Source organism: Osmerus eperlanus, chromosome 7 (assembly GCF_963692335.1).
Source record: "Osmerus eperlanus chromosome 7, fOsmEpe2.1, whole genome shotgun sequence".
Lineage (NCBI taxonomy): Eukaryota > Metazoa > Chordata > Actinopteri > Osmeriformes > Osmeridae > Osmerus > Osmerus eperlanus.
Genome location: NC_085024.1, coordinates 6,754,064 through 6,781,342, shown reverse-complemented (window position 1 = coordinate 6,781,342; position 27,279 = coordinate 6,754,064). Strand labels below are relative to the sequence as shown.

The window sequence follows — 27,279 nt, the reverse complement described above, 5'->3', positions numbered from 1 at the left end:
ACTAATCAATAGAACTAGTCATTGGATACTGGTTAGTACGTTCTCATGTAAGCTTGCTATTAATAAGAGTATATTGTGTCTATGTGTCAGGGTTAATAGATGTTCGGGGTCAGGAGAAAGTACTGGCTAAACGTTCCTTGTCATGACTACAAGGAGAGCTCCAACTATGAACTCTCTAGTCTGAGAGTTGTCATGTGTTGGGAGCAGTGAATCTCTTTCTCTGAGACTGTTGAAACGTCATTACTGCCTGACTGTCACAATCTATGTTTACATTCTTGTGCCCTATAAAAGATGGTCCTCCGGCTTTCGGAGCGGAGAGAGACCTGGTTGAGACCTAAGCTTGGTGTTGTGTTGTCATTTATGGTCAGAAGACTGGTTTTCTCTCCCAATCTGCAGATTGATAAATACTTATTAAAATCCAGGACTCAACTGAACTTAGTCACTCCGTTTATGAAGAGACGGACAAAACACTTTCTTCATCAGGGTGCAACGTATCAGGAGATCTACCAGCCCAGAGCAGTGGAAGCACGTTCCTACTGACCAAAACCCTGCTGATTATGGCTCAAGATCGGTCCCAGCAGGCAGCCTTACTCATAGCACATGGTAGACAGGACCAGCTTTCTTGTTCAGGTCAGCAGAGCCAGGAACCCTTCGCACACCTTTTGACTTGGTTGATCCTGGATCTGACTTCGAGATCCATCCCCAAGTTTCTTGTCACACCACCAATGTCTCCAACAACAAGTTAGACCCCAAGCGCTTCGAGAGGTTCTCAAGCTGACCAGCACTGACACGCAACAGCAAGGCTTGTGCATGTTGCTCAGTCTTTCAAGGTAGGCAGCAGCTGCAAAAAAACCCTGCTCCAGTGAAGATCTGGAACAAGCCAAGAATGTCATCATCCGCAGTTCGCAACACGATGCCTTTCAAGAGGAAATGGAATGCATCAGAGAAGGGAAATCCATTTCTAAGCGGGCCCACTCTTTAGTCTGTGCCCCTGCATTGATGATTCAGGCCTACTGAGGATTGGAGGATGCCTGTCCCAAGCAAGCCTAGGTAGAAACTAAATCTACCCTCTCATCCTACTTGGACGGAGCCACATCGCGACTCTACTCATCCGTCACCACCACGAGCAGGTCCACCATCAAGGGCGCCACTTTACGGAGGGTACCTTGAGAGCAGCTGGTCTGTGGGTCGTCGGTGTAAAACGGCACGTCAGCAGCATACTCCAACATTGTGTCATCTGCCGAAAACTACGTGGGAGTATGGAGACTCAGAAGATGTCCGACTTACCTGTGGATCGCCTCAGCACTGGCCCTCCCTTCTCTTTTGTTGGTTTAGATGTATTTGGGCCATGGATGGTAACAGCACGTCGCACCAGAGGTGGACTAGCAAGCAGTAAGCGCTGGGCTGTGCTGTTCACATGTATGAGCACCAAGGCTATACACATCGAAGTCATTGAGTCGATGGATTCCTCAAGCTTCATAAATGCTCTGCGACGGTTCTTTACCATCAGAGGACCAGCCAAACAAATCAGGTCCGACTGTGGTACCAACTTTTTGGTGCTTGCAGAGAGCTGAAGATGGAGGCCGTTCAGAGCAATAAGGAGGTCCGAGAGTACCTGAACCACAAAGGGTGTACTTGGGTCTTCAACCCACCGCACTCATCTCATATGGGAGGCAGCTGGGAGAGAATGATTGGCATCACAAGGCGCATCCTGGATTCCATGATGCTGAAGGTGGGCTCATCCAAGCTTACTCACAAAGTCCTGACTACGTTCATGGCGGAAGTCTCAGTCATCGTGAATGCTCGTCCATTGGTTCCTGTGTCGACGGATCCGGACTCCCCCTTCATTTTGATGCCAGCGACACTGCTCACCCAAAAGGTTGCTGTATTTCTTCCTCCCCAAGGTGAATTCGACGATAAAGACCTCTTCAGACGGCAGTGGAGGCAGGTTCAAAGCCTTGCCAACACCTTCTGGCACCGCTGGAGAAAAGAGTATCTTCCTATCTTGCAGAGCCGTAGGAAGTGGCAGGAAGAGAAGCCCAACCGCAGGAGGGAGACATTGTGATGCTGAAAGACAGTCAAGTGAAAAGGAACGACTGGCCCATGGGCATCATGATGAAGACCTTTCCTGGCAGAGATGGGAAAGTGAGAAAGGTTGAAGTCAAGACCGCAAGAGAGTTTTCATGCAAGATCTTTCTGTGTCCAGTTTCGGAGACTGTTCTACTGCTCTCTCCAGATTGATAAGTGACTTTGAGTTATGGTGCTAATGTTGGCATCTTTACAGATACCAGACGGGGAGTGTTCTGGCCCATGTGGTTGGTTTGAGTTCCTATTTTTAGTTAATTCCATTTAGCCAATAGGTGGCGCTGTTTCTAATAAGGTCTGTTGTTTGCTTAAGTTTCTACAACCTGTAAAGAAGAATCCTGGTTAGCACAAAATGGTGACACCCACTGTGAAGCTGCAGATCAGAGTTATCAAACTCCATCCTTCTTGCAATTATTTTGTAGAAGCATTGTCTGTAAGTAGAATCAATAAGAACATGCTTACCTTTCAATTCATGATTACATTTGATATGGATAATCGTTTATGTGATAGATTTACGTATTTTCTTGATTGTTTGGAGATATCTGTCCTATGTAACTGATCTTGCCATGTTTGGGGAATTGTTTTGTATACGGCAGCATATTTCTGAGTTTCTGAAAATACATGCTGTGCTATTATTGAGAATTAAGCTTAGTATTCAGCATACTCATACTCATGGTGGTTTTCCTTATTTATTTCAGTTTTACTCATTTCCTAACGCTGTACCTACAAACTGGTGACAATAAATCATCATTCAATTCTACGGTGACTGGAAAGAGTTTATCTATCTGTTGAGCTTAAGAAGGGGACTCTTTTGCAAGGGCAGAATACGCTTACCAATAGAAGGTTGCTACATGGTCATTTAGGTTACTCTAGCCCTCTCTGCAGACTTGCACATAATATTCATTGCCACTGCCAGCGCCTAGTCTAGCCACCTTGTTTTATTTGTGAATTGCTTCCTCTGCTATATTTTATAGTATGATAGTTTTCCTGTTTTAAACCTTCACTCACAGAAATGAATCATGGCATATTTTATAAGTATTTACATCTATTTGATTTTAATTAGTCATTGTCTCAAAATGTTTTCATAAAAATTCCTTAGAATTAGCATACGTCTATTAATTATTAAATATATTAAAAATAATCAATTAAAACATACTAAAATGTTTTAAATATGGTTAACTGTGAAACAAGCAAGATTCAAGTGGTTAAAACGTATGAGATTGGTTTACATGCAATTTTCGGGAAGTGAAATCGTTTTGAGGTGGAAATTACGTCAGATTTCGCGCTTTCCAAACCGTTTTTCTTTTCCACCATTTCAACTCAGCTCTGCCTGCCGGGATCGTGACTTTTGCTCTGTAACGGTAAGATATCTGCAGTCATCCAATTGATCTGCTAGTAATCCGTGTGCGTACTTATGTTTTACTTGTGCAGTTAATACCGTACTATATTATTTTGAATAATCAAATCCAGTAAATCCGTCATGATACCAAACATTTTCGTCTAGTTTGATAGCTAGCTCTAAGTCTCACATGGTCGATGCTAGAACCTTCAGATAGGGTGGCTAATTTGCGGTTGGCGTCAGTAAAATAGGAACATAGAGTATGTTGCCTGAGCTAGAGACTCGTAGCAAGTACTGTTCAAATTATATATACAAATGTGTAGGTTTTCCCGGCTCCAAATTTAGTATTAACTATTAGCTAACTCAGCTGTGGGTCAGGCGAATGCAAATGCTATTTTTATACGTAAGTATTAACATTGGAGTGAACTAGTGTGGCACAGTAAACCTGTACTAAAGAGACACTTGCATAGCTTCATGCTATGCATACATAGGAGACGATCACTGCAAAAGAGCTGCAGTTCCTGTGCAGACAGGAGAACCTAGCAGAACGCCATCTCTGTAGCACTCCATCCAGTCCAGAACCCGGGGTCCTGAAGTCTCGACTTTTACGATACTCAAACGATGCAATGTTAATATACCTCTCTGATCTGAACGAGTCTGGCTAGCTGTCATGACCTCAGGTGGGCTTTGGCTACGATGGAGAGCTGGAGAGATCGTTGTTCTGCTAGGTTTTCCTGTCTGCACAGGAACTGCAGCTCTTTTGCAGTGATGTTAAGGAGCCTAATGAACAATCATGGTCATAATTATGTTGGCCCATGGTACACCCCTTCACCAAGTTTCATACATATCGGTCTGGTAGTTTTTTTTAATGTGTTCACACACATACAGACCAACATTCAAACACACACACAGGAGAGAAAACATACCTTCTGACCTGCAGCGGTTTTGCCTGGGTAGGAGGTCATAAACAGTGGATTTATTTACGTTTTTTGTCTATTTTCAGATAAGATAGTTTATCCTTGCTAAAGATAGAAATTATCACCCTGTTGGATTGTTTACAAGCCAAGTTACAAAATGCTGAACCTATCATTAAAGAATTGCATTGTATGTTCTTTTCACCAGGAAATGGCTGAGACGATTTCCTCAGTGCCATAGAGAGAACGACAGTGGGGATCTATGTCGTGAAAGACACTGCCAGCAGTGAACCCTCTGACGTCAGGATAGTCCTCGAGGGTGTGATGGTGCTTCAAGGTCTTGAGAGTGTAGCACTTGCTTCTGCAATGTTGTTTGGGCTCTTTTATGCCTTGAACATAGCCTGGGTGCCAGCCGAACTTAGCCCCGCCCACAAAAAAATGTGGTCAGGAAGTTGGGTCTGGGGTCGCTCGGTTGGGGAAAAACTATGTCCAAACAAGAGCTGTTCGGACCAATCAAATTGTCAGGGCGGGCTTTATACGATGATGGACAAATGATCAACAGAAACGTAATCAACTACGTCACCAAAGAACGCTTGGGTTGAATTCGTTTTCAACAAACAACATACTACGTTGCTCTGATTGGTTGTAGGTCTATCCAATTGAGCGAAAATACATTTTTTTTTCAGAGTTCGGTTGAAACACGCCACATACTCACAGCCCAACGGAGTGGTATCAGACTCATATTCTGACTATAATTATGAGTATGACAACGTCAGGCTACCTTGAACATGCAGTACCCTACAAAGCTCCGCTACACGTTAAAGACATTTCAAAAGATCATTATGGAGCTGGATGCGGGTGTACTGTCAAGAAAGGCTCATAGCTGGAAAACAAAGCTATGCCAGTGAAGAGACCTTATCGTTCTCCCCCCCACCCCTTCTTTCCCTTCTGTTCCAGTATGAGTAGAGAACATGGTACATTGTAGACTCTACATTCCAGGACTGAGTGGTGTTGCATCCTGGTTTTGTTACAACCAGTACAGTGTTTGAGGTGTAATTACAGTACAGCTCTAGACAATTAGAATTTTACGTGTGTGTGTGTGTTGCGCAGTAAACATGTACTAAAAATAGACAGTCCTACATAGCTTCAGTGTTCCTGTGCAGACAGGAGAACCTAGCAGAACGCCATCTATGTAGCACTCCATTCAGTCCAGAACCTGGGGTCCTGAAGTCTCGACTTTTACGATACTCAAACGATGCGATGCTAATATACCTCTCTGATCTAACGAGTCTGGCTAGCTGTTGTGACCTCTCAGGTGGGCTTTGGCTACGATGGAGAGTTGGAGAGATGGTTGTTCTGCTAGGTTCTCCTGTCTGCACAGGAACTGCAGCTTTTTTGCAGTGATGTTAAGGAGCCTAATGAAGAATCATGGTCATAATTATGTTGGCCCATGCTACAGCCCTTCACCAGATAGATATATATAGATACATTGTTCAAAGATTTTGGCACATTGTTTTTTTATGGATTTTTTATAGTCTTTAGCAACAGGTCTCATTAGATTTTCTTTTCTTCATCAAAGAATGACTTGAGTAGTGCAATACATTTACATTTAGCAGACACTCTTATCCAGAGTGACTTACAGAAAGTACAGGGACATTCCCCCGCTTCCCTAACCGCTCAGCCACCTGACCCCCCAATGCTCAACTCTCTCTTTCTCTTGGCTTCAGATTCCCACAGTGAAGACATGTTTTTATTTTATTATTTTTATTTTATTTTATTAACACATCACAGTCTGTCTAACCCAGTGGCTCTCAATCCTGGTCCTTGTGCCCCCCCTGCCCTGCATGTTTTAGATGTTTCCCTGCTCCAACAGACCTTATTCTGCTGAGCTTGATAATGACCCATTCATTTGAATCAGGTGTGTTGGAGCAGTGAAACATCTAAAACATGTGGCAGCGGGGCACGAGGACTGGGATATAGTCACAGGTCTAACCAATACCCTGTCTGAAAAGAGCCTCTCTCCTCCGGCCTACAGCCTATCAGTGCTGAGTATCAAGCAGGTGTCTGACCTGTACTTGGTCCCTCTGTAGAGCTGCAGGATCCCTGCCAGAACACCAGGCAGGTAACACAAAGACAGCATGATCAGAGACACGATGGGGAACACCTTCTCGCACGCACACACACACGGATTAGATTACCAAGATGGAATACAGTCATCTAAATAAGACTGTAGCTGTGTGCTACCTTGTTGGCCAGGGATACTATGATTCTGAAGGAGACATCTTTTCCCTGGGTGGCGTATGTGTAGATGACGTCTCTGGTGAGCAAGTAGAAGAAGAAGGAGGCGGTGAGGCCGATGGCCAGGCGCAGCCTCCACTGAGGGAACAGCTGCAGGGGGATGTCTTCCAGCTCCCTGGCTGAGGAAAGGCAGCCCCGGTCCAGTGAGCTGAGGCCCAGCCTGGTGGCTAGCTCCACCACGCCCTGCTTGGCCTCCGCACTGTCCCCACACACTTACACCTGAAGAAACACACAGGGCATCAGCTATGCAGTTGGTGTATACTTCTGGAACACACACACATGCACACTCTCACCCACAAACACACACACTGGGTGTCAGCTATACAATTGATGAATACCACATACACACACACACACACACACACACACACACAGTCACTGGGCATAAGTTACACTGTGCATCTACAATTGATGCATCCTTCACATACCCATACACCCACACATACAAAACAGAAAAAGGCATTCAAATGGAGTATTGATCTGATTTTTTAACATATTTAGAAACATTTGCACAACTTGAAGAAATTAAATCACTTTCAATTCTGGAAAAGAGAATTGACCCCAATCCGGGCATTTCAGAACCTGCTAACATACTGACAGACCAGGCTTCTTTACCCACACACTAAACTCTAGATAAACTGAAGATTGTGGAAAAAAAAGTTCTTTAGACTATGTATTTATGTAAATCTACTGTTGTTTTTTCTGAGTGTGAATGTGTGTGTGTGTGTGTGTACAGTTTGATTGGCAGATCTTTCAGGCAGAGGAATAGCACAAGTTTTAGAGGATGAGGAGACAGACAAGACCACAATCTGAATGTGACGCAAGCACAACCCCACTGTGGATCTAATCAAATTGCCAGCCAGGGAGTAACACACACGCGTGTGCACACACACATTTACACGCAAACAACAGCCTTGTACAGTAGGATGTGAGTGATAATGTGTGTGTGCTTGTGTGTGCGTATGTTTAACCCTTGTGTTATCTTCGGGTCATTCTGACCCATCAGTCATTGTGACCCACCGTCGTATTGCGACAAATTTACCTCATACAAAAACAAAGTGAAGCATTTTCTTTTAACTGTCGGGCTGTCTCAGACCCCCCACATTGGAATGGTTAAAAGAAAATTATTTTTATTTGTTTTTGTATTGGGTAAAATTGGGTAAACACAACAATGGTTCGTTATGAACCTTTGGGTCATGTGACCCGAAGGCAGCACGAGGGTTAAGTGTGTGTGCGTGTGTATCTGTGATCAGTGTGTATGTGCCTATGATGAGTGTATGTGTGTGTGATGAGAATGTGAGGGTGTGTATGTTTTAAAAGAATGCGAGGCAGAATCAGGTTTGCTCTCAGGAGGGTTGAATGTGTTTGTGTTTCTCTCTGAAGTTCTGGAACTGAGGCTGGAATGTTGGTTTCATCTCAACACAAAGTTTGTGTGAGTATGTGTATACTATACTTACGTGTGCCTTGGGGTGTGCATATGCGTGTGTCAGTGTGTGCACATGCGTGTTTACCTACAATGTGCGTGTGTGTAGTTAGTATTCATGCTATCCTTGCTTCATCATACATTGCGGCACTCGAAATGTAAATGGTTCCGTAGGTCCTACATCCCCTCTGCCATCAGACTGTTAACCAACATGTGCAATAATGTGTACACTGTCATTAATCATTGTAAACTGCATTACTAGGAAACAGAGTTTTTAAATATTATACAAGGCTGGAATTTAAAAAAATGCAATCTGGACCGAAATTACAAATTCCAGTAACTGTAATATTGCATGGCTGCTTAATCTGTAACACAATGATTTTGTATTCACTCAACTGAAAAAGTGTGATCCTTTCAAATCGTCTCCTCGGCCTATGTCTTCGTCTCGCTCGGATTACTGCTGTCATTTCACCAGGAGGCATATGCAAGGAAACCTGCGTGCATCCAGGTTTACACCTGCTTTTAAGAGGCGCATCATTTTAACCACAAAATAGAGGCGCACGTGAATGCATATGCATGACACAGAAAAGTGCAATTTGCCATTTTCAGTTCCCGCGACAGGCAGTCTGCGCTTTTACCTCAGTGCGGCATGTTTGTACATACCTCGCCATGCTTTTACGCGCAAATTGCGAAACAAATACGCCTGAAGTGGGCACAACAGCGTTAGTACATGAGGCCCTCTGTCTTTCTCTCTCTCTTCTCTCAGCCCCTCCCTCTCCTACACACCTATTTCCCCTCTGATTGTGATTGAGTTATCAGCTAACTCAATCACAAACAGCTGATGTTCGCCAATAAGATTATCAAAGATTATAAATATTCATGAGGAGGACATGAGGATATTGAGAGCTGACCTTCCCCTTTAGCTGTGCTCCTAGAGACTCCAGGAAGTCATAGGGCCTCATGTAAGTACATTCGCAAACGTAGCGTTATTAGCGCCATGGCCAACCCGCAGATTGCGCACTCTGTGATACTTCAGTTTACGTAGTTTTTACGAAACCTGCAGGTCATCAGGTAATCAGCACCTTTCTCCGCCCACTATACCGTACATTGCGAGCATTTAAACGAGCAATTGAATGGGCCTCCTTCTTTCTATCATGGATCAGCCACCAAAGTCAAAACAGCAATGACTGTTTGAAGTGATCCTGATGCCAATATTTGTAATGTAGCGAAGAGTTTAACAACTGCTGGAATGGAATGTGAACGCTGAGTCGGAGATTCGATGTAATCTTTGATTTCTTCCAGTAACTGTAATATTGCATGGCTGCTTAATCTGTAACGCGTAATAATTTTGTGTTCACTCAACTCAAAAAGTGTGATCCTTGTGGCAACAATTATTTTGCCTATGTCTTCGTCTTGCTCGGGTTACGGCTGCCATTTCACTAGGAGGCATATGCGCATCCTGGTTTACGCCTGCTTTTAACAGGCGGAGAATTTTCACCGCAAAATAGAGTTGCGCTTTCACAAGCGGGTTTTGTACATACCGCGGAATACATAATTAGGCGCACTTTACGCATTCCCTCCCATCTCTTTATGGGAAACTCCCACTTTCGCCTTGACCCTCCCGTGAATGCATATGCATGACACGGAAAAGCGCAATTTTCCATTTTCAGTTCCCGCGACAGGCAGTCTGCGCTTTTACCTCAGTGCGGCATGTTTGTACATACCTCGCCATGCTTTTACGCGCAAATTGCGAAACAAATACGCCTGAAGTGGGCGCAAAAGCGTTCTAGTACATGAGGCCCATAGTGGTCTCTGTGAACAGCTATGAAGACCAGCTGGGCTGACTGGGCAGCTGCTGCATGAACCTTGACCTGTAAATTTACAGCAACACATGTTCAAGTTCACACAAGTTCATGCATCATTAACATGACAACACCTGTAAGCAGACATGCATGTAAACAGACAGACAGGCAAAGACAGGCAGTCAGACAGAGAGCCCAACAGATCAACAGTGAGACCAACAGGCAGGCAGAGACTGTCAGGCAGGGAGCCAGCCACACAGACAGACAACAGACCAACAGGCAGAAAGTCAGACAGACAGGTACCTGTGCTCCGTAGACGGCCACAGGTGTGGGGTCTCCTGCTACCAAACACCACCGTGTAGCCTGCCTGGAGAAGACGTTGGCCCAAAGAACGGCCCAGGTCCCCTGTCCCAAAGATGCACACCAGCTCACACTTAGGGGGGCCCAGGGGCCCCACGGAGACAGGAACACACACTCGGTCTTCTCCTCCATGTACATGCTGGCAAGTGAGCTGAGGGTTAGTGAGAGGGCTGGGTGGATGTCTGTTCCCGAGCCAAACCCTGTTCCATCCAGTTACACCATGTGATCCTTGACCTTGTCCTTCCGAGACATCCTTCCACAAGATAAAACTCATCAGCAATGTGTTGACTGCATTGAATACACATCCTTATGTTTTATCACGTGTGCATGTGTGTGTGTGTAGGAGAGAGAGAGGGAGAGAAAGAGAAAAACAAACGCATCAAGTCATTGATGATTTCTGTACGTATTGATCTTTGCAGCTATTTGAGGCAAATTACACTGACAGCTAATCATTTTAGACCAACGTTATTGACTGATCTAATAAAGAGAGCCAGAATTCATTCGAATGCGATGGTAAGATATGTTGTCATACAGCAAATCAAAGTTCAGAAATCAGAGTTCTCATAGAAGAAGTAGCAAACTGCTTCCTGTATGTACTGTAGATTATGGCTGTCTACGTGTGTGTGGGGGCATACTGAGTGTGTCTTTGCATGTGTGACAGAGTTTGGCTGTGTCTTGCAGGCAAAATGGCATGTGGATTAGAACACAGAACAACATGGGGGTGTCATGGAAATTTTGGAATACAGTTAATGTGTGTGTTTCATATATGAGGAATGTGTTTTAACGGAAGTCTAAAGTTGATTAAGAGTCAACTCCATTTGGTAGAGATGCCATTTGCAGTTTTATAACTAGGAGACGGGAAGTCTGGGTGACCTGAGAGAGTTCTTGTCACCTGGGGAGGAAGAGACAGTTGGTCTGGAGACAATGTGGATTCAACTGTATTGTTATTGTGATCTGCTGCTCTGACCCTTCCTGTAGACTTGTTTGAAGTGGCCCACACAAAGGACAGTTGACCATTTGACTGGTGAACCCCTGTGGTTTTACTATCTACTGGTTTGGGGAGAGAGGCCACATTAAAGAACCGTGGGAACTTGATATGAAGTCACTGTCACTGAGCAGTGCTGACCAATCACAGAGTTCAGAAAAACCATTTGATCTAAAGTTTATATAAGGCAGGGTTTTGGGGTTGTTCTGTATCACTCTGGCGAACGACCTGTGGCTAGCACCTCCTTCGTTATGACTGATCACAAAGTACTTTGTTAAATCATGATCTGTATAAGCAAAATAAATTGTAATAAACCCACATCTCTTGACTACTCAGATCTACACAGTGCCGCTTGAATTTCCCCCATTACAGGGGGGCAGATGGCTGAGCGGTTAGGGAGTCGGGCTATCAATCAGAAGGTTGTTGGTTCGGTTCCCGGCCATGCAAAATGATGTTGTGTCCTTGGGCAAGGCACTTCACCCTACTTGCCTCAGGGAGAATGTCCCTTTACTTACTGTAAGTCGCTCTGGATAAGAGTGTCTGCTAAATGACTAAATGTAAATGTAAACAACTGCAGTTGGAAGTCAAGATAACCTCCTCCTAATCTAGCATCTATTGTCCAGAGACAACGACCAAACAGTGTGTTAAACTGTCATTTTGGACGGGATGTAAAATTTGGGGGTCATTACAGATGTAAGAACATTGGTTTCTTTTGTAGACGTTGGGTTCCACAGAGATGAATGAGGCTTTTAACACACAGCTAGTCTTGCTAGCACAGTTTACCTGCTGTGGATCAAGACAAACCCAACTGTCATTCTTCGAGGGTGTTGCATATTTGGCGAGCCAGCCAGGAGAAGCAGCGTGATAGTCATCCACATTCAGCTTCATATTAAAAGACGAACCTAGAAGAGAAATTGAAGACCTAAACAGAGAATAATGGAGGATTTACAGGATCAAGTCAGTAAAGCATTGCTCACTCTTGAGAAGCCTCAGCTAGTTTTAGTATGCCAGCATCTAAAGTGTAAGGAGCCAGAGAGGGGAGGGTTCGAGAGCCTTTCAAGACGTGCTCTTATCAGGCTAGCAGAGAAGACTTTAGAGGAAATTGAAGAGGGTGAAGAGGCTGAACAGGTTTTGCAATACTTGGAAGATCTCCTGTCCTTTATTAAATCTCAGAAGAATAATGATGAATATCCAGCAACTCTTAATCCAGACAAATCAGAACTCGAAGAACTATAGCTGCAAAAATCTGGGGTGTGTGTTTGCCTATGTGTGTATCACATGTAACTTTTAAATTGTAATTATAGCTTATATGTTAACATTGCCCCATCGGGATGTTACATCTAGATGTTACAAATAAAGTAAATCTGTTACTGTATATTGCTACTGTTATAGTTTCCGTTGCTGTATACTGTTACTGTTATTGTTTCTGTTACTAGTTGGAGGCAACGAGGGACGGGTTGCTTTCATCCTTATTCTATAAGTATAACTTATTTTATAGTTCTTTCCCCTGGAACAGATTTCATGTTCCAACCGAGGGGGACTGTCGCTGTCTTGGTGTGTGGGGCTGCATCAAATACCCCTTTTTGCTCTGTTAAATTGCTGCACTAGTCCACACTTGACCGGTGGGGATCTCATTCTATTATTCCTGTAACTGTTAGCTGCTCCTGGCATTCTCTAATCCCTGCTCTCCTCTCTCTGTCCCCCCCCCACACACACACATCCCTTGTGCTGTGGGGGGTTTGAGCTGTCAGCACCTGCCCGGTCGTCGGTCGGCCAACGCTGGACCTGGTCGCGAGTCTCCCGGTCCTGTCCTACATCTATAAAGTAACCACTCAATGCAATTAAACATTCACAACTGTCACCATTTTCCCTGCATTGGTCACTATGTTAGCTAGCTAGCTAAGTAACAACACCAGCTGTTTGAATTAGAGTCAGTGACTGAGAGAAGCTAGCAATGCAGTAGTTGTGTTCCTTATCTGACAAGGTGACTTGAGTGTCTACCATCTGAAATGCACGTAGCTAACGTGAAATTAATCCAGTTAATCGCACCATCCCAGCTAACACAGTTACGTTGCCCTTACGTTGCCGCAACGTCACTCGATGACCAAACATACGTTGCGGGACCGTGCATCTGTGGGACGCCAGAAGGTAACCGCAACGTTATCTTGTGACGTTGCCAGTCCGTAACCGCGACGTCGTGGCAACGTAATTTTGTGACGTTGCCAGTCCGTAACTGCAACGTTAATTAAGTAACCTATATTTCTCAATTCTACTGCTTATATTGGGGCGGTTCATATGCAGACCTAATTTTCCCAAAATGCTACTTGTTCTTGTATAATAGGCTACATGGTAGCCAACTTTAGGAGGACTTTGTTTGTGTGACGTGTAGCCTAACTCAAGCTAATTATAAACGAGGCAGCATTACCATTAGCAGTAACATTCAGTCATTTTATTTCAAACAAAGTGCCAAACAGTGAATTAAAATCTTCTGCCAGTCCCCGCTACAGGTCCTGTCTGTTGGCCCTGACAATGAAGCACAAAATAAGTTAGTGTCCTATCAACATAATTGCATGTGTGAAAGGGGCTATACAAGTCATAAAAAAATCACATCTAAAATAATATACATCATCAAAAAAATATTATGGGATTCTATTTTTTTGTCACATAGCCATGTGAAAGGTTGGATATGGAAGCTGCAATCATGATTCATTCACCTGGCTTGTTTTGAATGGGCTGCCGGGGCGTGTTTAAGTGTCTCCGCTATGACGAGCTCCACAGCCTTCTCTCCCAGTCCCGTCTTCCACTTCATCACAGCGTCTGCAATTAGAAGTCATGAACTTATTGTCAGCACCAATTTGAACGCTGCGTATAAATGATGAAGAAAGTGTTTTGTCCGTCTCTTCATAAACGGAGTGACTAAGTTCAGTTGAGTTCTGGATTTTAATAAGTATTTATCAATCTGCAGATTGGGAGAGAAAACCAGTCTTCTGACCATAAATGACAACACAACACCAAGCTTAGGTCTCAACCAGGTCTCTCTCCGCTCTGAAAGCCGGAGGACCATCTTTTATAGGGCACAGGAATGTAAACATAGATAGTGACAGTCAGGCAGTAATGACGTTACAACAGTCTCAGAGGAAGAGATTCACAGCTCCCAACACATGACCACTCAAACTAGAGAGATCATAGTTGGCGCTCTCCTTGTAGTCATGACAAAGGACGTTTACCCAGTACTTTCTCCTGATCCCGAACATCTATTAACCCTGACACATAGACACAATCTACTCTTATTAATAGCAAGCTTACATGAGAACATACTAACTAGTATCCAATGACTAGTTCTATTGATTAGTGAATAATGTAAGCACACCGGAAATCGCAATTTCTTCCACATAAGCCATAGTTCATGGCATCTCCAAACACCTACCACTCTCTTTCGGAACTCCAGCACCTTAAGGCGCTCCTCAAGGTCTTGGAGTTCAGCCTGTGTTTGGGCCACCTGTAGGTCCATCACTGGCACCTCTTCAGTGTGTCTGCCCTGTAGTCGCCTGAATAGGAGAGCTGGTTCTCCTCCAATGTCTCCATCTTCCGGAGCATAACATGTGTCTGTAATTAAGGACAAGTAAAACAAGAGTTTGCATGATTGGCATACACTGTGGTTCTTCTAGATTAGCTGTAACATTGATGTACATAACAAATGTTATCTTGAATGGTCTTTGCCCAAGATGGTACAGCTGAATGGGGTATACAAAGCATTAGTATGACAACATTTGTTGTTTTGACATATGTTTCCTCCCACAATCAGAACAACTTACGTATGCCTTACAATGAGTTAGCAATGGTTTGAGTATTTTTTTTGAGTGTCTTATATTAGCACTTGCCTGGCTGCCAGCTGTTTTCCTGGGCCCCCTATGGGTTCTCCTCCACCAGACCACAGTTGACACCTAGGGGTATGGCATCTGGTGATGCAAAATTTTTAAGTCATGCTTTTGCTTCAAAACATAGCCTTAAGGGTTGCTATGGCTCATACAACTATTGTCACTGTTATAAACGGTCATTCATTACTTTACCATAATTTCCAAGGGACACAGTGCTAGTGATGGTGGTAGGATCATCTGTACAGAAATGAAAGTGGAATGTAGTTTATGTACATAGTATTAGCATATTGATATTAAAGGAGTAGCACCGCACATATGTGATCGTTCAAAAGCAGGGCCCCACAGTGTAGCGTTGCACATGTGTGATTCTGAACATTCCAACCGACTATTTTCCGATAGACAAAAACTATTTACATTTAGTCATTTAGCAGACGCTCTTATCCAGAGCGACTTACAGTAAATACAGGGACATTCTCCCCGAGACAAGTAGGATGAAGTGCCTTGCCCAAGGACACAACGTCATTTTGCACGGCCGGGAATCGAACCAACAACCTTCTGATTAATAGCCCGACTCCCTAATTGCTCAGCCATCTGATACCTCCAAGTAGTAGCATTGGTACGAGTATTATGCTAGGTTGCTAGGTAACAGAAGCTAATTAAAGCTACCTAGCTTCCGTTTTGGAAAAATAACTTGTGGAAGCGTCGGAAATATTTAGAAATCACGCATCTAAAGGTTAAAACGAATACACTTACCCAAAAACAGATGTCATGTACAAATTGGAAGAATTAGTGACATGATACTTTTATAGACGCCATTGCTGTGCATGCCATGACCGACTGTGATCAAAACGTGATCAGCCACGCGCTAGCTCCACAGTCTTTGAAAATTCCGGGCTAAATAAACTATTTTTGGACAAGGTTTTCTAACAGTTCTGAACGTTTATTTTCACTGATTCTTTTGTGGGTGATTTGTGAGACGCTAAACTTTGATAACATGTAGGCCTATGCATTTTCAGTATTTCAACATAACATTCTGGAGGGTTTAACCTCTAGCTAGCAAAATCCGTAACGTAAACAATGTGAATCTGATAGCACATAAACAGGCTAAATAGCCTCAATTTAAAACATATACGTAATAGCATGCCCCATCCAATTTCTGAAAATATGTTTATATATTTAAAACTATTTCTGTAAAGAAACTCACCTTTGAAGTAGCTAATTTCCAGTTGAAATCCAATGCGTACAAGACGGTTGACGGTTGTACAAGACGGTTGCTTCTGAAACCCCAGTTTCAGCGATGCGTTGAAATGGGCATGCGCTAAGTTGTTGCTCAGGGGCAGACTGAGGGGCAGGTTTGCTAAGGAAGAATTTTAATATTCTGTGATGACTTGTCTTTGGAAATGAAACTCTTAAGAGTACCTTACCTTTTGGTCACATTTAACAATTTTGTATTACAAAATTATTGGAGCACAAATTTGCATTGTGTGTCATACAGCTTTGGTGTGCTATACAAAGAATATTTGCTTAATCATGTTACACATCACACATTGATTGCTTTTGTACATGTTTATAGTAAAGAATGAAAGACTAAATTATATTCCAAATTCAGTCTTTTATTTATTAAAGTTATGTTTCTGCATATGAGAAAATTGATGACCAATGACATGCTGGGGCTAAGCTGCACATGAATTACATGCATTGTCTACATTTATACGTGCTGGGTGCAACATTTAATATTGTGTGTGATTGAAATTCATGTAGACTATGGCTACATTGCAAAAGTGTCAGAACTGAGAGCAGTCCAGTGTGATCTCTCCATCTCTGGATAAACCACTATATTGCACTCGAGATCCATTGTCCTGCGACTAACGGCAACTTAACCCATGGTACCAACATTAATGTATCCAGCCGACCAAGGTACAACGTCACGGCAACGTTGTCCACGGGACCAAAAAATAACGTAACCAGCCGACCAAGGTACAACGTCGCGGCAACGTTGCCCACGGGTCTAAAAATAACGTAACCAGCCGACCAAGGTACGACGTCGCGGCAACGTTGTCCATGGGACCAACTGGCAACATTCCCTTTATAACGTTGCTATGACGTTGCCACAACGTTGCCAGAAGGTAACGTCGCGGGTTACCAACTGAGCACTCACACACTAAGCTAGCTGCATTTGCATAGCTAGCAAACAAACCGATGGAGCAAACATTAGCTAGCACCTATTCCATTTGGCGTCGTCAAAAGATGGAAACTTTGCATCGTCAATTTAATCCAAGATCAGCACGGATATTGTAGTTCTTCGAAATCCATTTGCCATGGTTAGCGATACTGAACCGAACTATACTATATTCTACCATTGTCATAATTATCTTAAATTGTCTCGTTGCAAAAGCTAAATCGTCTCTAGTGACTTTGAAGCACCTGTGTGCCGATCTGGAGTAAACTGGCGATAGCAAAGATGATGGCAAACGGAATTGGGGCTCGCTAGCTCTGCAAATTCAGCTATTCTGGGAAGCCAGCCAATATAAAACCAAAACATGAATTATATTAAAATGACAAAAGGTTGCAGTTTGCGTTGTGTAAAGGGTGAACTCATACGGCAGGGCTCTCAAGTGTCACGCATTGAGCGTGACAGTCACTCATTTCGGTCTTTTGTCACGCATTCCCGCCACACATCGTATTTCTCACGCGGAAAAACCTTTTATATTTAATATGCCGCAGCGCCCAACCGAAATTTCTCTGGCCGCGCCTATCTCACTATGGAACCGGCAGGAATCAAGCGCGTCTCCCCTGGAGTTCTTAGTCGAGCCTGCCACTTATCACCCAATCAAAAAAAAGAAAAGGTCTACACAATAGCTAATCAGAAAATAGCACTATTGCTCAAGCAGCCCTAAATTTAATCTCAGCACCCCTAAAAATTATAATAATTAAAAAGTTCATGAAGAAAGGGACATCTTTTGTTTTTTTAGCATAATAATACATAGGCCTAAATCTATGAATTGTTATCCAGTGAAATTAGGGATTTATAGGCATGCAAACTCCTCACCTTTTTGAAACCAAAATAACCTACGTTCGTGGCCGTGGCCAACACAGCATTTTACCCGTGCTTCTTAACTTTACAACTGGCTCTGGAACCAATGCTATACAAAAAAAGCCTTTATGGTTAAAAGTACATGACATTGTTTACAAGAGCACAGATTCTACATAGATCTAGCCTCTTAATTTTGCTCTCGAAGTGCACCAGATTCATGCGTTTAACTTTAAAATTTAATAAATTTTCTTCCGGGGTACCATGCCCCCGGACCCCCCTAGAGGGTTGGGGGTTCGCCGTATCCTTCTCACCTTTTTCACCCATGACCTGTTTGCATGCCTGTTATTAGCAAGGGGGTTTTGCACTTTTGCAAGGCACTGTATTCATGTCACATTGTCATTGGGGGCTGAGCACCCCTAAAGGTCTGATCCTAGAATCGCCCCTGAGTCTAGGCCTAGTCACATTTTCGTTATCACACGATTACTGACATATTGTCACATTATAAACATATTTTTCAAAATAGGCTTAATAATTGTATTAGCACTAAATACATTTAAAGATCCTGTAAAGTGGAATTAAAAACGAGTTTCAAGTTCACCACACCACAGAATAATGTGTTATTAACTACCCATCCAAATTCGAATGAAAAAAAGTTTAACACTGACAAGTATGTTAAATTAGGCTTTGAAATCGTAAGAAAATCAGGAGTCTTCTCTGTTCGAGACTGGGGGGGGCGTGTCGCCTGAAGGAGCTGAAGCTTGGCCCCCTCGCTGGAAGGCGCCGCCTCTCTCAAGTAAGCTACCTCCGAACCTAATGGACGCTACGTCAAGCCGAACAATGACAGGTAACACAATCCTGTGTGTTACCTCCCCCCTCAACACAAGACCAGGCTGAATAACCTAATCGGTGAGCGGTGTCTATTACAATGTTTTTTTGATGACGTGCCAGTGGAGGCACTCTGGGACACCGGCGCACAAGCCAGTATTATTAATGAAGAATGGAGAAAGACTCATCTGCCCCATTGTCCAATGTGCCCCATTGAAGAACTTTTAGGTCCAGGTACTTTAATTGGCCTTGCTGCAAATCAGACTCAAATACTCTTCTTAGGCTGGGTAGAAGTAGAATTCCGACTACCTCAAGACCAGGGCTCATCAGAGCCACTGTTAGCCCCTTTGTTAGTCTCAAGTGACTCAAATGTGGCCGAGCAGCCTATAATCGGGTATAATGTAATTCAAGCAATAATAAGCCAAGGGGATGAGAAGCAGACAGCATCACAGATGAGTCAGAAATTAAGTCAAGCTTTTTCTGTGACCTGCAAAACGGCAAAGTTAGTGATACAACTCATGAAAGAGGATTCAGAGTGTGACGTTGGAACTGTTTGCACTGGCAAAAGGACAATTTGCTTGGCTGCCGAAACGGTGACCACTGTGAATGTGAGGGCATGTGCGGGAACACAGTTCAAGGGCCAAAGCCTGCTGTTTGTCCCGTGACCAGCTGAACCTACCTCAGGGTGTCTGTAGAAGAAGGGTTAGTGACAGTGACAAAAGGGAAGTCTATGTGTGTTCCAGTCCCTCTCATGAACACAAACAAATATGATATCACAGTAAATGCACGCACCGTCCTGGGTTACCTTCACATGGTGAAAACAGCATACGCAGTTCAGTCCGAACAGCTGACTTCAACTGAAAAACAAAGCAATGACAACTTTCTAGTCAATCAGAGAGATGTTATGCCAAACAAGGAAATGGAAGAGAAGCCAAGCTGTTGGAATCCACCGGTGAACGTAGACCACTTAGAGCCTGCACAACAAGAGAGGGTAAGGCGGATACTGCGAGAGGAGTGTCACGCCTTTTCTTACAACGATGACGACATTGGGTTTATCCCATCCCTGAAGTTACACATCACACTTCACGACACCACTCCTTTAAAGAAATCCTATATGTCTGTGCCCAAACCTTTATACCAAGAGGTCAAGGAATACATTCAAGACCTGCTAAATCGTGGCTGGATTACTCAGTCAAGGTCGCTGTATGCTTCGCCCATTGTGTGCGTCAGAAAACGGGATTGTGCTCTGAGACTGTGTTGTGACTACCGTGAGTTAAATAAGAAATCAGTCCCAGACCGCCACCCGATCCCCAGAATTCAAGACATGCTGGACTCTTTTGGTGGTAGCTCTTGGTTTTCAGTCCTGGACGAAGGTAAGGCCTACCACCAAGGCTCCCTAGATGAACGAAGTCAACCGTTAACAGCTTTTATAACACCTTGGGGTTTATACCACTGGATTAGGATACCATTTGGGCTAAGCTCATCTCCCGCAGAATTCCAAAGAAATATGGAGGAGTGTTTAAGTGGCCTTAGAAATGTCATGTGTCAGCCGTACCTGGACGATAATCTGGTACACAGTGCCAGTTTTGACGGGCATCTCCAGTGCATGAGAACAGTGCTACAGCGATACCAGAAGCATGGTGTCAAGCTGAGTCCACGCAAGTGTGAAATATTAAAAAGAAAAGTGTCCTTCCTTGGACGTATGGTCTCCAGTGATGGATATACCATGGACCCTGCAGAATTAGCCCCTGTCCTGGCTTTGAAAGAGAAGACCCCTGCAACAGTAGGAGACCTGAGAAGACTACTTGGATTCCTCTCCTATTACAGAGCATACATACCAAACTTCTCCAAGTTGGCAACACCACTGTACCAGCTGCTGTCATCCTCTCAAGTCAAACAGCCGCCTGCAGGACAGGGAAAAGACAAGATGGGAGCGAGCACAAGAAACAAAGGTAACTTCTGTGAGCGTTTGTATGATTCGTATATTATACGGCTCCACTGTGACGGTGTAATAAGAAAGAAACAACCAGAGACAAGACTCGAAATAAAGAAAATGCTTTATTTTATGTGTGTTCTTCCTTCAACACATCATAACTTTGGAGAGACCTTTTTTGTACTCCGTCCTTCTTCCCCCCTCTTGTAGCCTCAGCCAGCACCTTCAGGGTACAAACAGTCGTTAGCATGATTCGCCCCACCTGGTCACTCTGGCGACGCCTGTACTCAGCCTCACCCCCCCGTAGAGGCAGGCCTATGTCCTCTTACATAACCCCTCCACCAAGACAGACCCAGAGGGTCTTGCGCCAGCCGTGCTCTAACGGTCACGGCGAGACAGCGCGTCCGCATTCCCATGCAACTTCCCTGGCTTATGGACGACTTCAAACTTGAACGGCTGTAACGCCAGAAACCATCTCGTAACCCTACTGTTGGAGTCCTTCTGTCCCGCCATCCACTTTAGGGGGGGCGTGGTCTGTGACTAGGCGGAAACTCCTTCCTAAAAGGTAGTACCTAAAGTATTCCAGCGCCCATTTAATAGCCACGGCTTCCCTTTCCACAGTGGCATATTTCCGTTCTCTATCGGAAAGCTTGCAACTGATATATACGATGGGATGCGCCTCCTCTCCCTGCGACAGCACCGCCACTATCCCCGTATCCGAGGCATCTGTAAACAGGGTAAAAGGGGCGTTAAAGTCAGGCATTCTCAACACAGGGTTTGTACATAACAAGGATTTCAGGGTAGTAAAAGCCCTTTCTGTAGCGTCCGTCCATACCACCTGTACTGGCTTAGAGTTTTTGGTCAGGTCTGTTAGCGGGGTTGCTATGGTCGCGTGATTAGGGATGAAGCGCCTGTAATACCCCGTCAATCCTAGGAAGGCACGGACCGCCTTCTTTGTGGTAGGTCTCGGCCACTCTCTCACCGCCTCCGTCTTTGCCTTCTGTGGCTTAATCAGTCCGCTTCCTATAGTGTACCCCAGGTACTCCGCCTCGTTCAGGCCTAGGTGACATTTCTTTGGGTTGGCAGTCAGCCCTGCTGCCTCCAGACTCGTTAACACAGCCCGTACCTTCATCAAGTGATCCTCCCAATCCTCTGCGTGAATCACCACGTCGTCGATATAGGTGGCTGCATATGCCTGGTGGGGTCGCAGGAGGGTATCCATCGGGCGCTGGAATGTTGCGGCCGCCCCATGTAGGCCAAACGGCATCCGGACTTATTGGAAGAGGCCATCTGGGGTGGCAAAGGCAGTCTTGTGGCGGTCTTCAGGAGCCAGCGGAACCTGCCAGTAACCTTTAGTGAGATCAAGAGTGGAGATGAATTTGGCCTTCCCTAGCCTCTCTATTAGCTCATCCACCCGTGGCATCGGGTAGGCATCAAAATGGGAGACCGCGTTAAGGGGCCTAAAATCATTACAGACCCTTAGCGAGCCGTCAGGTTTCGGAACCAATAAGATCGGACTGGACCATGCACTGGTTGATTGCTCAATGACACCGTGCCATTTCCCTAACCTCTGCATTGGCAATTATCCGTCTTGCCTCGTGAATCCGATTGGGGCGTAAATGCACCTTAGCGCCTCGATCTGTGTGTATGTGATGTTGTATCAGAGTGGTACTACCTGGGGTGGTCGAGAAAACCTTCAGGTTTTGTGAAACCAGCCTCTCCATATCACGCCTTTGATGCTATATCAAGTTTTCGCTCAAAGGCACTTCCCTCTTCTTCTCCTTTCCTATTCCCTCGATCCCCATCATCACTTCAGCTGTCTTTTCCTAGGCTTTCAACAAGTTTACGTGGTACAGCTGTTCTGCTCGTCGTCTCCCTGCCTGTTTTACTGTGTACGTTACCGGGGACACTTTCTCCTTTACCTCATAGGGACCCAACCATTGTGCTAGGGGTTTATGCTGAGGAGATGGAACTAACAATAGCACTTTATCGCCTGGTTTAAACTGTCGTGGGTTTGCAGTCCGATTGTATGACCGGGCCTGTGTAGCTTGAGGTTTGGCCATGTGTTCTTCCACCACCGGCCATATAGCTGCCATCCTATCCTGCATTAACACTACGTGCTCTACAAATGACCGGTATGGGCAGGGCTGATTTTCCCATGCCTCCTTGGCCAAATCCAATATGCCCCTACACGGGCGCCCGTACAATAGCTCAAATGGTGAAAATCCTGTGGATGCTTGTGGCACTTCCCTGAGAGAAAACATCAAATGCGGCAATAACATGTCCCAATTCTTTCCGTCTTTGTCCACAACATGTCCTTGATGGTTTTATTCAGACGTTCGCATAAGCCATCTGTTTGTGGATGATACACACTGGTGCGGAGTTGTTCCACGTTGTACAGTTTGCATAAATCCTTCATTAGTCGTGACAAAAAAGGAGTGCCCTGGTCTGTCAAGATAGTAGCAGACAGCCCCACTCTTGAAAACAACAGCTCCTTTGGTATCCCTTTCGTTGCCATACTGTGTAAAGGAATTGCCTTTGGGTATTTAGTTGCATAATCCATTACCACCAATATGTATTGATGTCCCCTTGCTGATCGTGGCAGTGGCCCTACTAGATCCATAGCTATTCGTTCGAATGGCGTCTCTATGATCGGCAGGGGAATCAAGGGATTTCGGTAACGGGGCTTAGGAGCAGTGCGCTGACACTTGTCACATGTGCGGCAATATCGAGCCATGTCTCTGGTTACCCCGGGCCAGTAGAACCATGCTTACACTCTTTCCTCTGTCTTGTCCCGCCCCAAGTGACCCCCTAATACGTGGGAATGAGCTAAATGCAGCACTGTGTCCCTGTACGATCTAGGCATCAGCAATAGCTCATGTTCAACTCCCCTCCTCTTGCGTGTCCAATACAACAGACCGTTTTTTATGGAAAAAAAGGGAACTTCAACTCACCCTCGTCCTGGAGTCTCACCCCGTCTATAACTGCCACTTTTGCCATCAGCCGCAGAAGTTCGGGATCTCTTTGTTGTGCCGTGCCAAACTGGCCCATCAGCTCTCCCGTTTGGCTGGCCAGGGGGGGGTCCTGTACTGTCTTCATTTGGATCTGCCTCAAAACCCAGCCATGGCTCCTCAGGCGTCATTTCCTCAAAGACCTGCCGTAATCGATCTCTTTCCTCCCGTTCCTGATTCTCCTCCGACGTGTCAGTTCCATCCTCTTTCTCAGAACTCTCAAACCCCTTGAATGTCTTGTCGCTGGACGTCTGTTGGATGACATCGAACATGTCCCCTAGCCGTTTCCTCTTCCTCTCTTTCCCCTAAGAAACCCTCACAGCGTCCTGTTTGTTTCTTTCTCTTTTCCCTTGGTTTGTGTTGATTCGTAGGGCTATGGGCCAGACCCATGTGCAACCGGTTGCTTCATTTTTTCTTATTCTCCTTCTCGTGTTTCTCTGCGTTCGCCCACAGCTTGTCAAAGATGGGACAATCCCGTCCCAGTAATACAGGTACCGTTAATTTGGTGGAGAACCCCATATGCATAGTGATTCGTCCCACAGGGGTGATCATTCTTACTTTACCTCTTGGCTAGACTTGAGTGCCCCCTGTATGCATGAGACTGCCACCTCCCCCTCTACCGCTGCCCCGTCGTGTGTCATAGTCTTTTGGATAAGGGAAACCATGCTGCCTGAATCCAAGAACGCGTACGTTTCCATTCCCCCAATCTTCACCGGTGTTTTCCGGGCTGGTGCCAATTCTGTATGCCAGCATGTCCCTTGAACCTGCGGGGTTCTGGCATGTGGGGGAGGGGGACTCGGTGTGCGGGCCTCTTTTGGCATCGGCTCATCTATCATAGGGCAGTTTCGAGCCATATGTCCAAATGCCTGACACCGAAAACACTGTAAGGGCCATGGGGTAGGTGCAGTCCCTGTTCTCTCTCTTTCTGCTGTTAGCCTTCCTTCTCGTTTGTCTCTTCTGACTGGTGGTCCTGTCGCTGGCCTCTCTCGCCTCCCTGCCTTCACCAGAGCTTCGGTGGCACCACATGAGTCAATAACCTTTACAAGGGCGTCCATGGACTGTGGGTCGCTCTGACTCACCGTTCTGAGCAAACTCGTTGGTAGCTCCCTCAAACATTTGTCGATTGCAATCGTCTCTAACGCTGTGGCTACTGATTGGGCCGGCGCCAACCAGCCTTTAACCAGCCGTGTCAACTGGTAGAGTTGCCCTCGCGGAGACTCACCCTCTGTATATGTCCACGCATGGAACCTTTGTGCCCGTGCCCGGGTGTTAGGTTATACCGGGCTAAAATCTCAGTTTTCAGTCAGTGATAGTGAACATCGGCGTCCTCACTTAAGTCATAATAGGCGGCCTGGGCTGGTCCCGTTAGTAAAGGCGCGATCAGCCCTACCCATTTGTCACCTGGCCATCCCTCCCTTCTAGCTGTCCTCTCGAACGCTATGAGGTAAGCTTCGATGTCATCCTCCCTGGACCGTCTGGGGATCAGGTTGTTTATGCTTGGGGGGGGTCCTCCGCGGTTCTGGCTTTTCTTTAGCCATATCCTGTTGGATTGCCTCTAATAACAGCGTCTGTTTGACGGCGCACGCTGCCAGCTGGTTCAGAATTGCCTCGTCCATGTTGGTCGGCTGTTCTTCGTCCTTATCCGCGGAATTTAGTCAGCATGCCCGCATACTCCACCAATGTGAATGTTTGTATGATTCGTATGTTATACGGCTCCACTGTGACGGTGTAATAAGAAAGAAACAACCAGAGACAAGGCTCAAAATAAAGAAAATGCATTTTATGTATTTTGTATGTATGTAAATGTATTTTATGTGCGTTCTTCCTTCAACACATCATAACTTTGGAGAGACCTTTTTCTACTCTGTCCTTCCCCCCTCTTGTAGCCTCAGCCAGCACCTTCAGGGTACAAACACAGTCGTTAGCAGTCGATTTGCCCCAACTGGTCACTCTGGCGACGCCTGTACTCCGCCTCACCCCCCCGTAGAGGGCGTAGCAGGCCTATGCCCTCTTACACTTGTCACCGAACAGTCCCATTGAATGCACACAAAGCCATCAAGAAAGACTGAACTCTCTCATTGATAAATTGACTGTCCCACCTATACTAGGCTACCAGACCTAACCGAGCCCTTTGTACTCCACTGTGATGTGTCACAAGAGGGGCTGGGTGCCATTCTTTACCAGAGGCAGAAGGGAAAAATGGTTGTCATAGGATACGGCTCACGGACACTGACCCAACCTGAAAAGAATTATCACATGCATTCTGGCAAATTTGAAATTTTAGCACTCAAATGGGCTGTCTGTGAGCGCTTTAGGGATTACTTATACCATGCACCACATTTCACTGTCTATACAGACAATAATCCTTTGACCTATGTACTGTCAACAACCAAATTAAATGCTACAGGGCATCGCTGGGTCGCTCAGCTCGCAGACTTTGATTTCTCTATTAAGTACCGCCCAGGCAGATGCAATGCTGATGCTGATGGCCTTTCAAGAATGCCATTAGAAATAGACACTTTCATGCAGCAGTGCACAGAAGACATCAGCCAAGAAGCCATCAGTGCGTCGGTTGACGGTGTGTCAATGCAGCAGATACCCTCCACTTGGGTCAGTACGATCAAGCTGGATACTTTGAGCCTGTTAAGTGATGCATCTTGGGGTCTGTCGTGGAAGTTTTTGAGAGAATCAATCGTTTAAGCTGAAGTCGGGTGAAGTACAGAGTTAATGTTTATTTGACGTAGATGTAAACATAATAAAGTTATAAACATAACATCATCGACACACAAACATAAGACAATAACACAAAGACAATTCCATACAGCTCCATCTAGCATTCTAGAATGGGACTGGGAGAATCCAGCCCACCAGCACTACGCAGCTGATGGCCCTGAACCCCCAAGAACATTCTTCAACAGACCAGTTTATAGATACGACAGTTCTAAAAAGTCATTGGTCCATCCTACAGACATGCAGCTATACCAAATCTCTTCTATTTTTGGTTAAATCCTTAGAACAATACAATTGAATCCACATTGTCTCCAGACCAACTGTCTCTTCCTCCCTGGGTGACAAGAACTCTCCCAGGTCACCCAGACTTCCCGTCTCTAGACTTCACGTCTCCTAGTTAGGTGTCATAAAACTGCAAATGGCATCTCTACCAAATGGAGTTGAATCAACATTCATTGTATCAAGCTTCTAACCAACCGTAAACTTCTCCTAAAACACATTCATTGTACATAAGCCCAAAATTTCTTTCACAGGTCCTCCGCGTAGGCCTTTAACATCACAACAAATTCTAGAGAGTAAGGAAAAAGACCCTATCAGGGCCAGCCTTGAAACTGAAGAGAACAAATCAGCCCCCATCATCCAGACTGCTTACCTCAGAGCAT

The 27,279-nt window shown here is 45.1% G+C and overlaps 1 protein-coding gene and 1 long non-coding RNA gene across 2 annotated transcripts; both read right to left on the bottom strand.

Moving 5' to 3' along the window:
- Window positions 1-6,137: 6,137 nt before the first annotated feature.
- On the bottom strand, window positions 6,138-10,473 carry LOC134023812 (metalloreductase STEAP4-like). The gene is made up of 4 exons (XM_062466173.1): window positions 10,456-10,473; window positions 10,165-10,360; window positions 6,583-6,848; window positions 6,138-6,502 (listed from the first exon to the last, which is right to left on the bottom strand). The coding sequence occupies exons 1-4, from the start codon at window positions 10,471-10,473 to the stop codon at window positions 6,368-6,370; spliced, it is 615 nt and encodes a 204-aa protein (XP_062322157.1). The 3' UTR covers window positions 6,138-6,367.
- A 3,199-nt stretch (window positions 10,474-13,672) lies between these two features.
- LOC134022971 (uncharacterized) lies at window positions 13,673-14,763 on the bottom strand. Its single transcript, XR_009930723.1, has 3 exons — window positions 14,634-14,763; window positions 13,921-14,023; window positions 13,673-13,729 (listed from the first exon to the last, which is right to left on the bottom strand). It is a non-coding gene; the product is annotated as an uncharacterized LOC134022971 (long non-coding RNA).
- Between the last annotated feature and the right edge of the window lie 12,516 nt (window positions 14,764-27,279).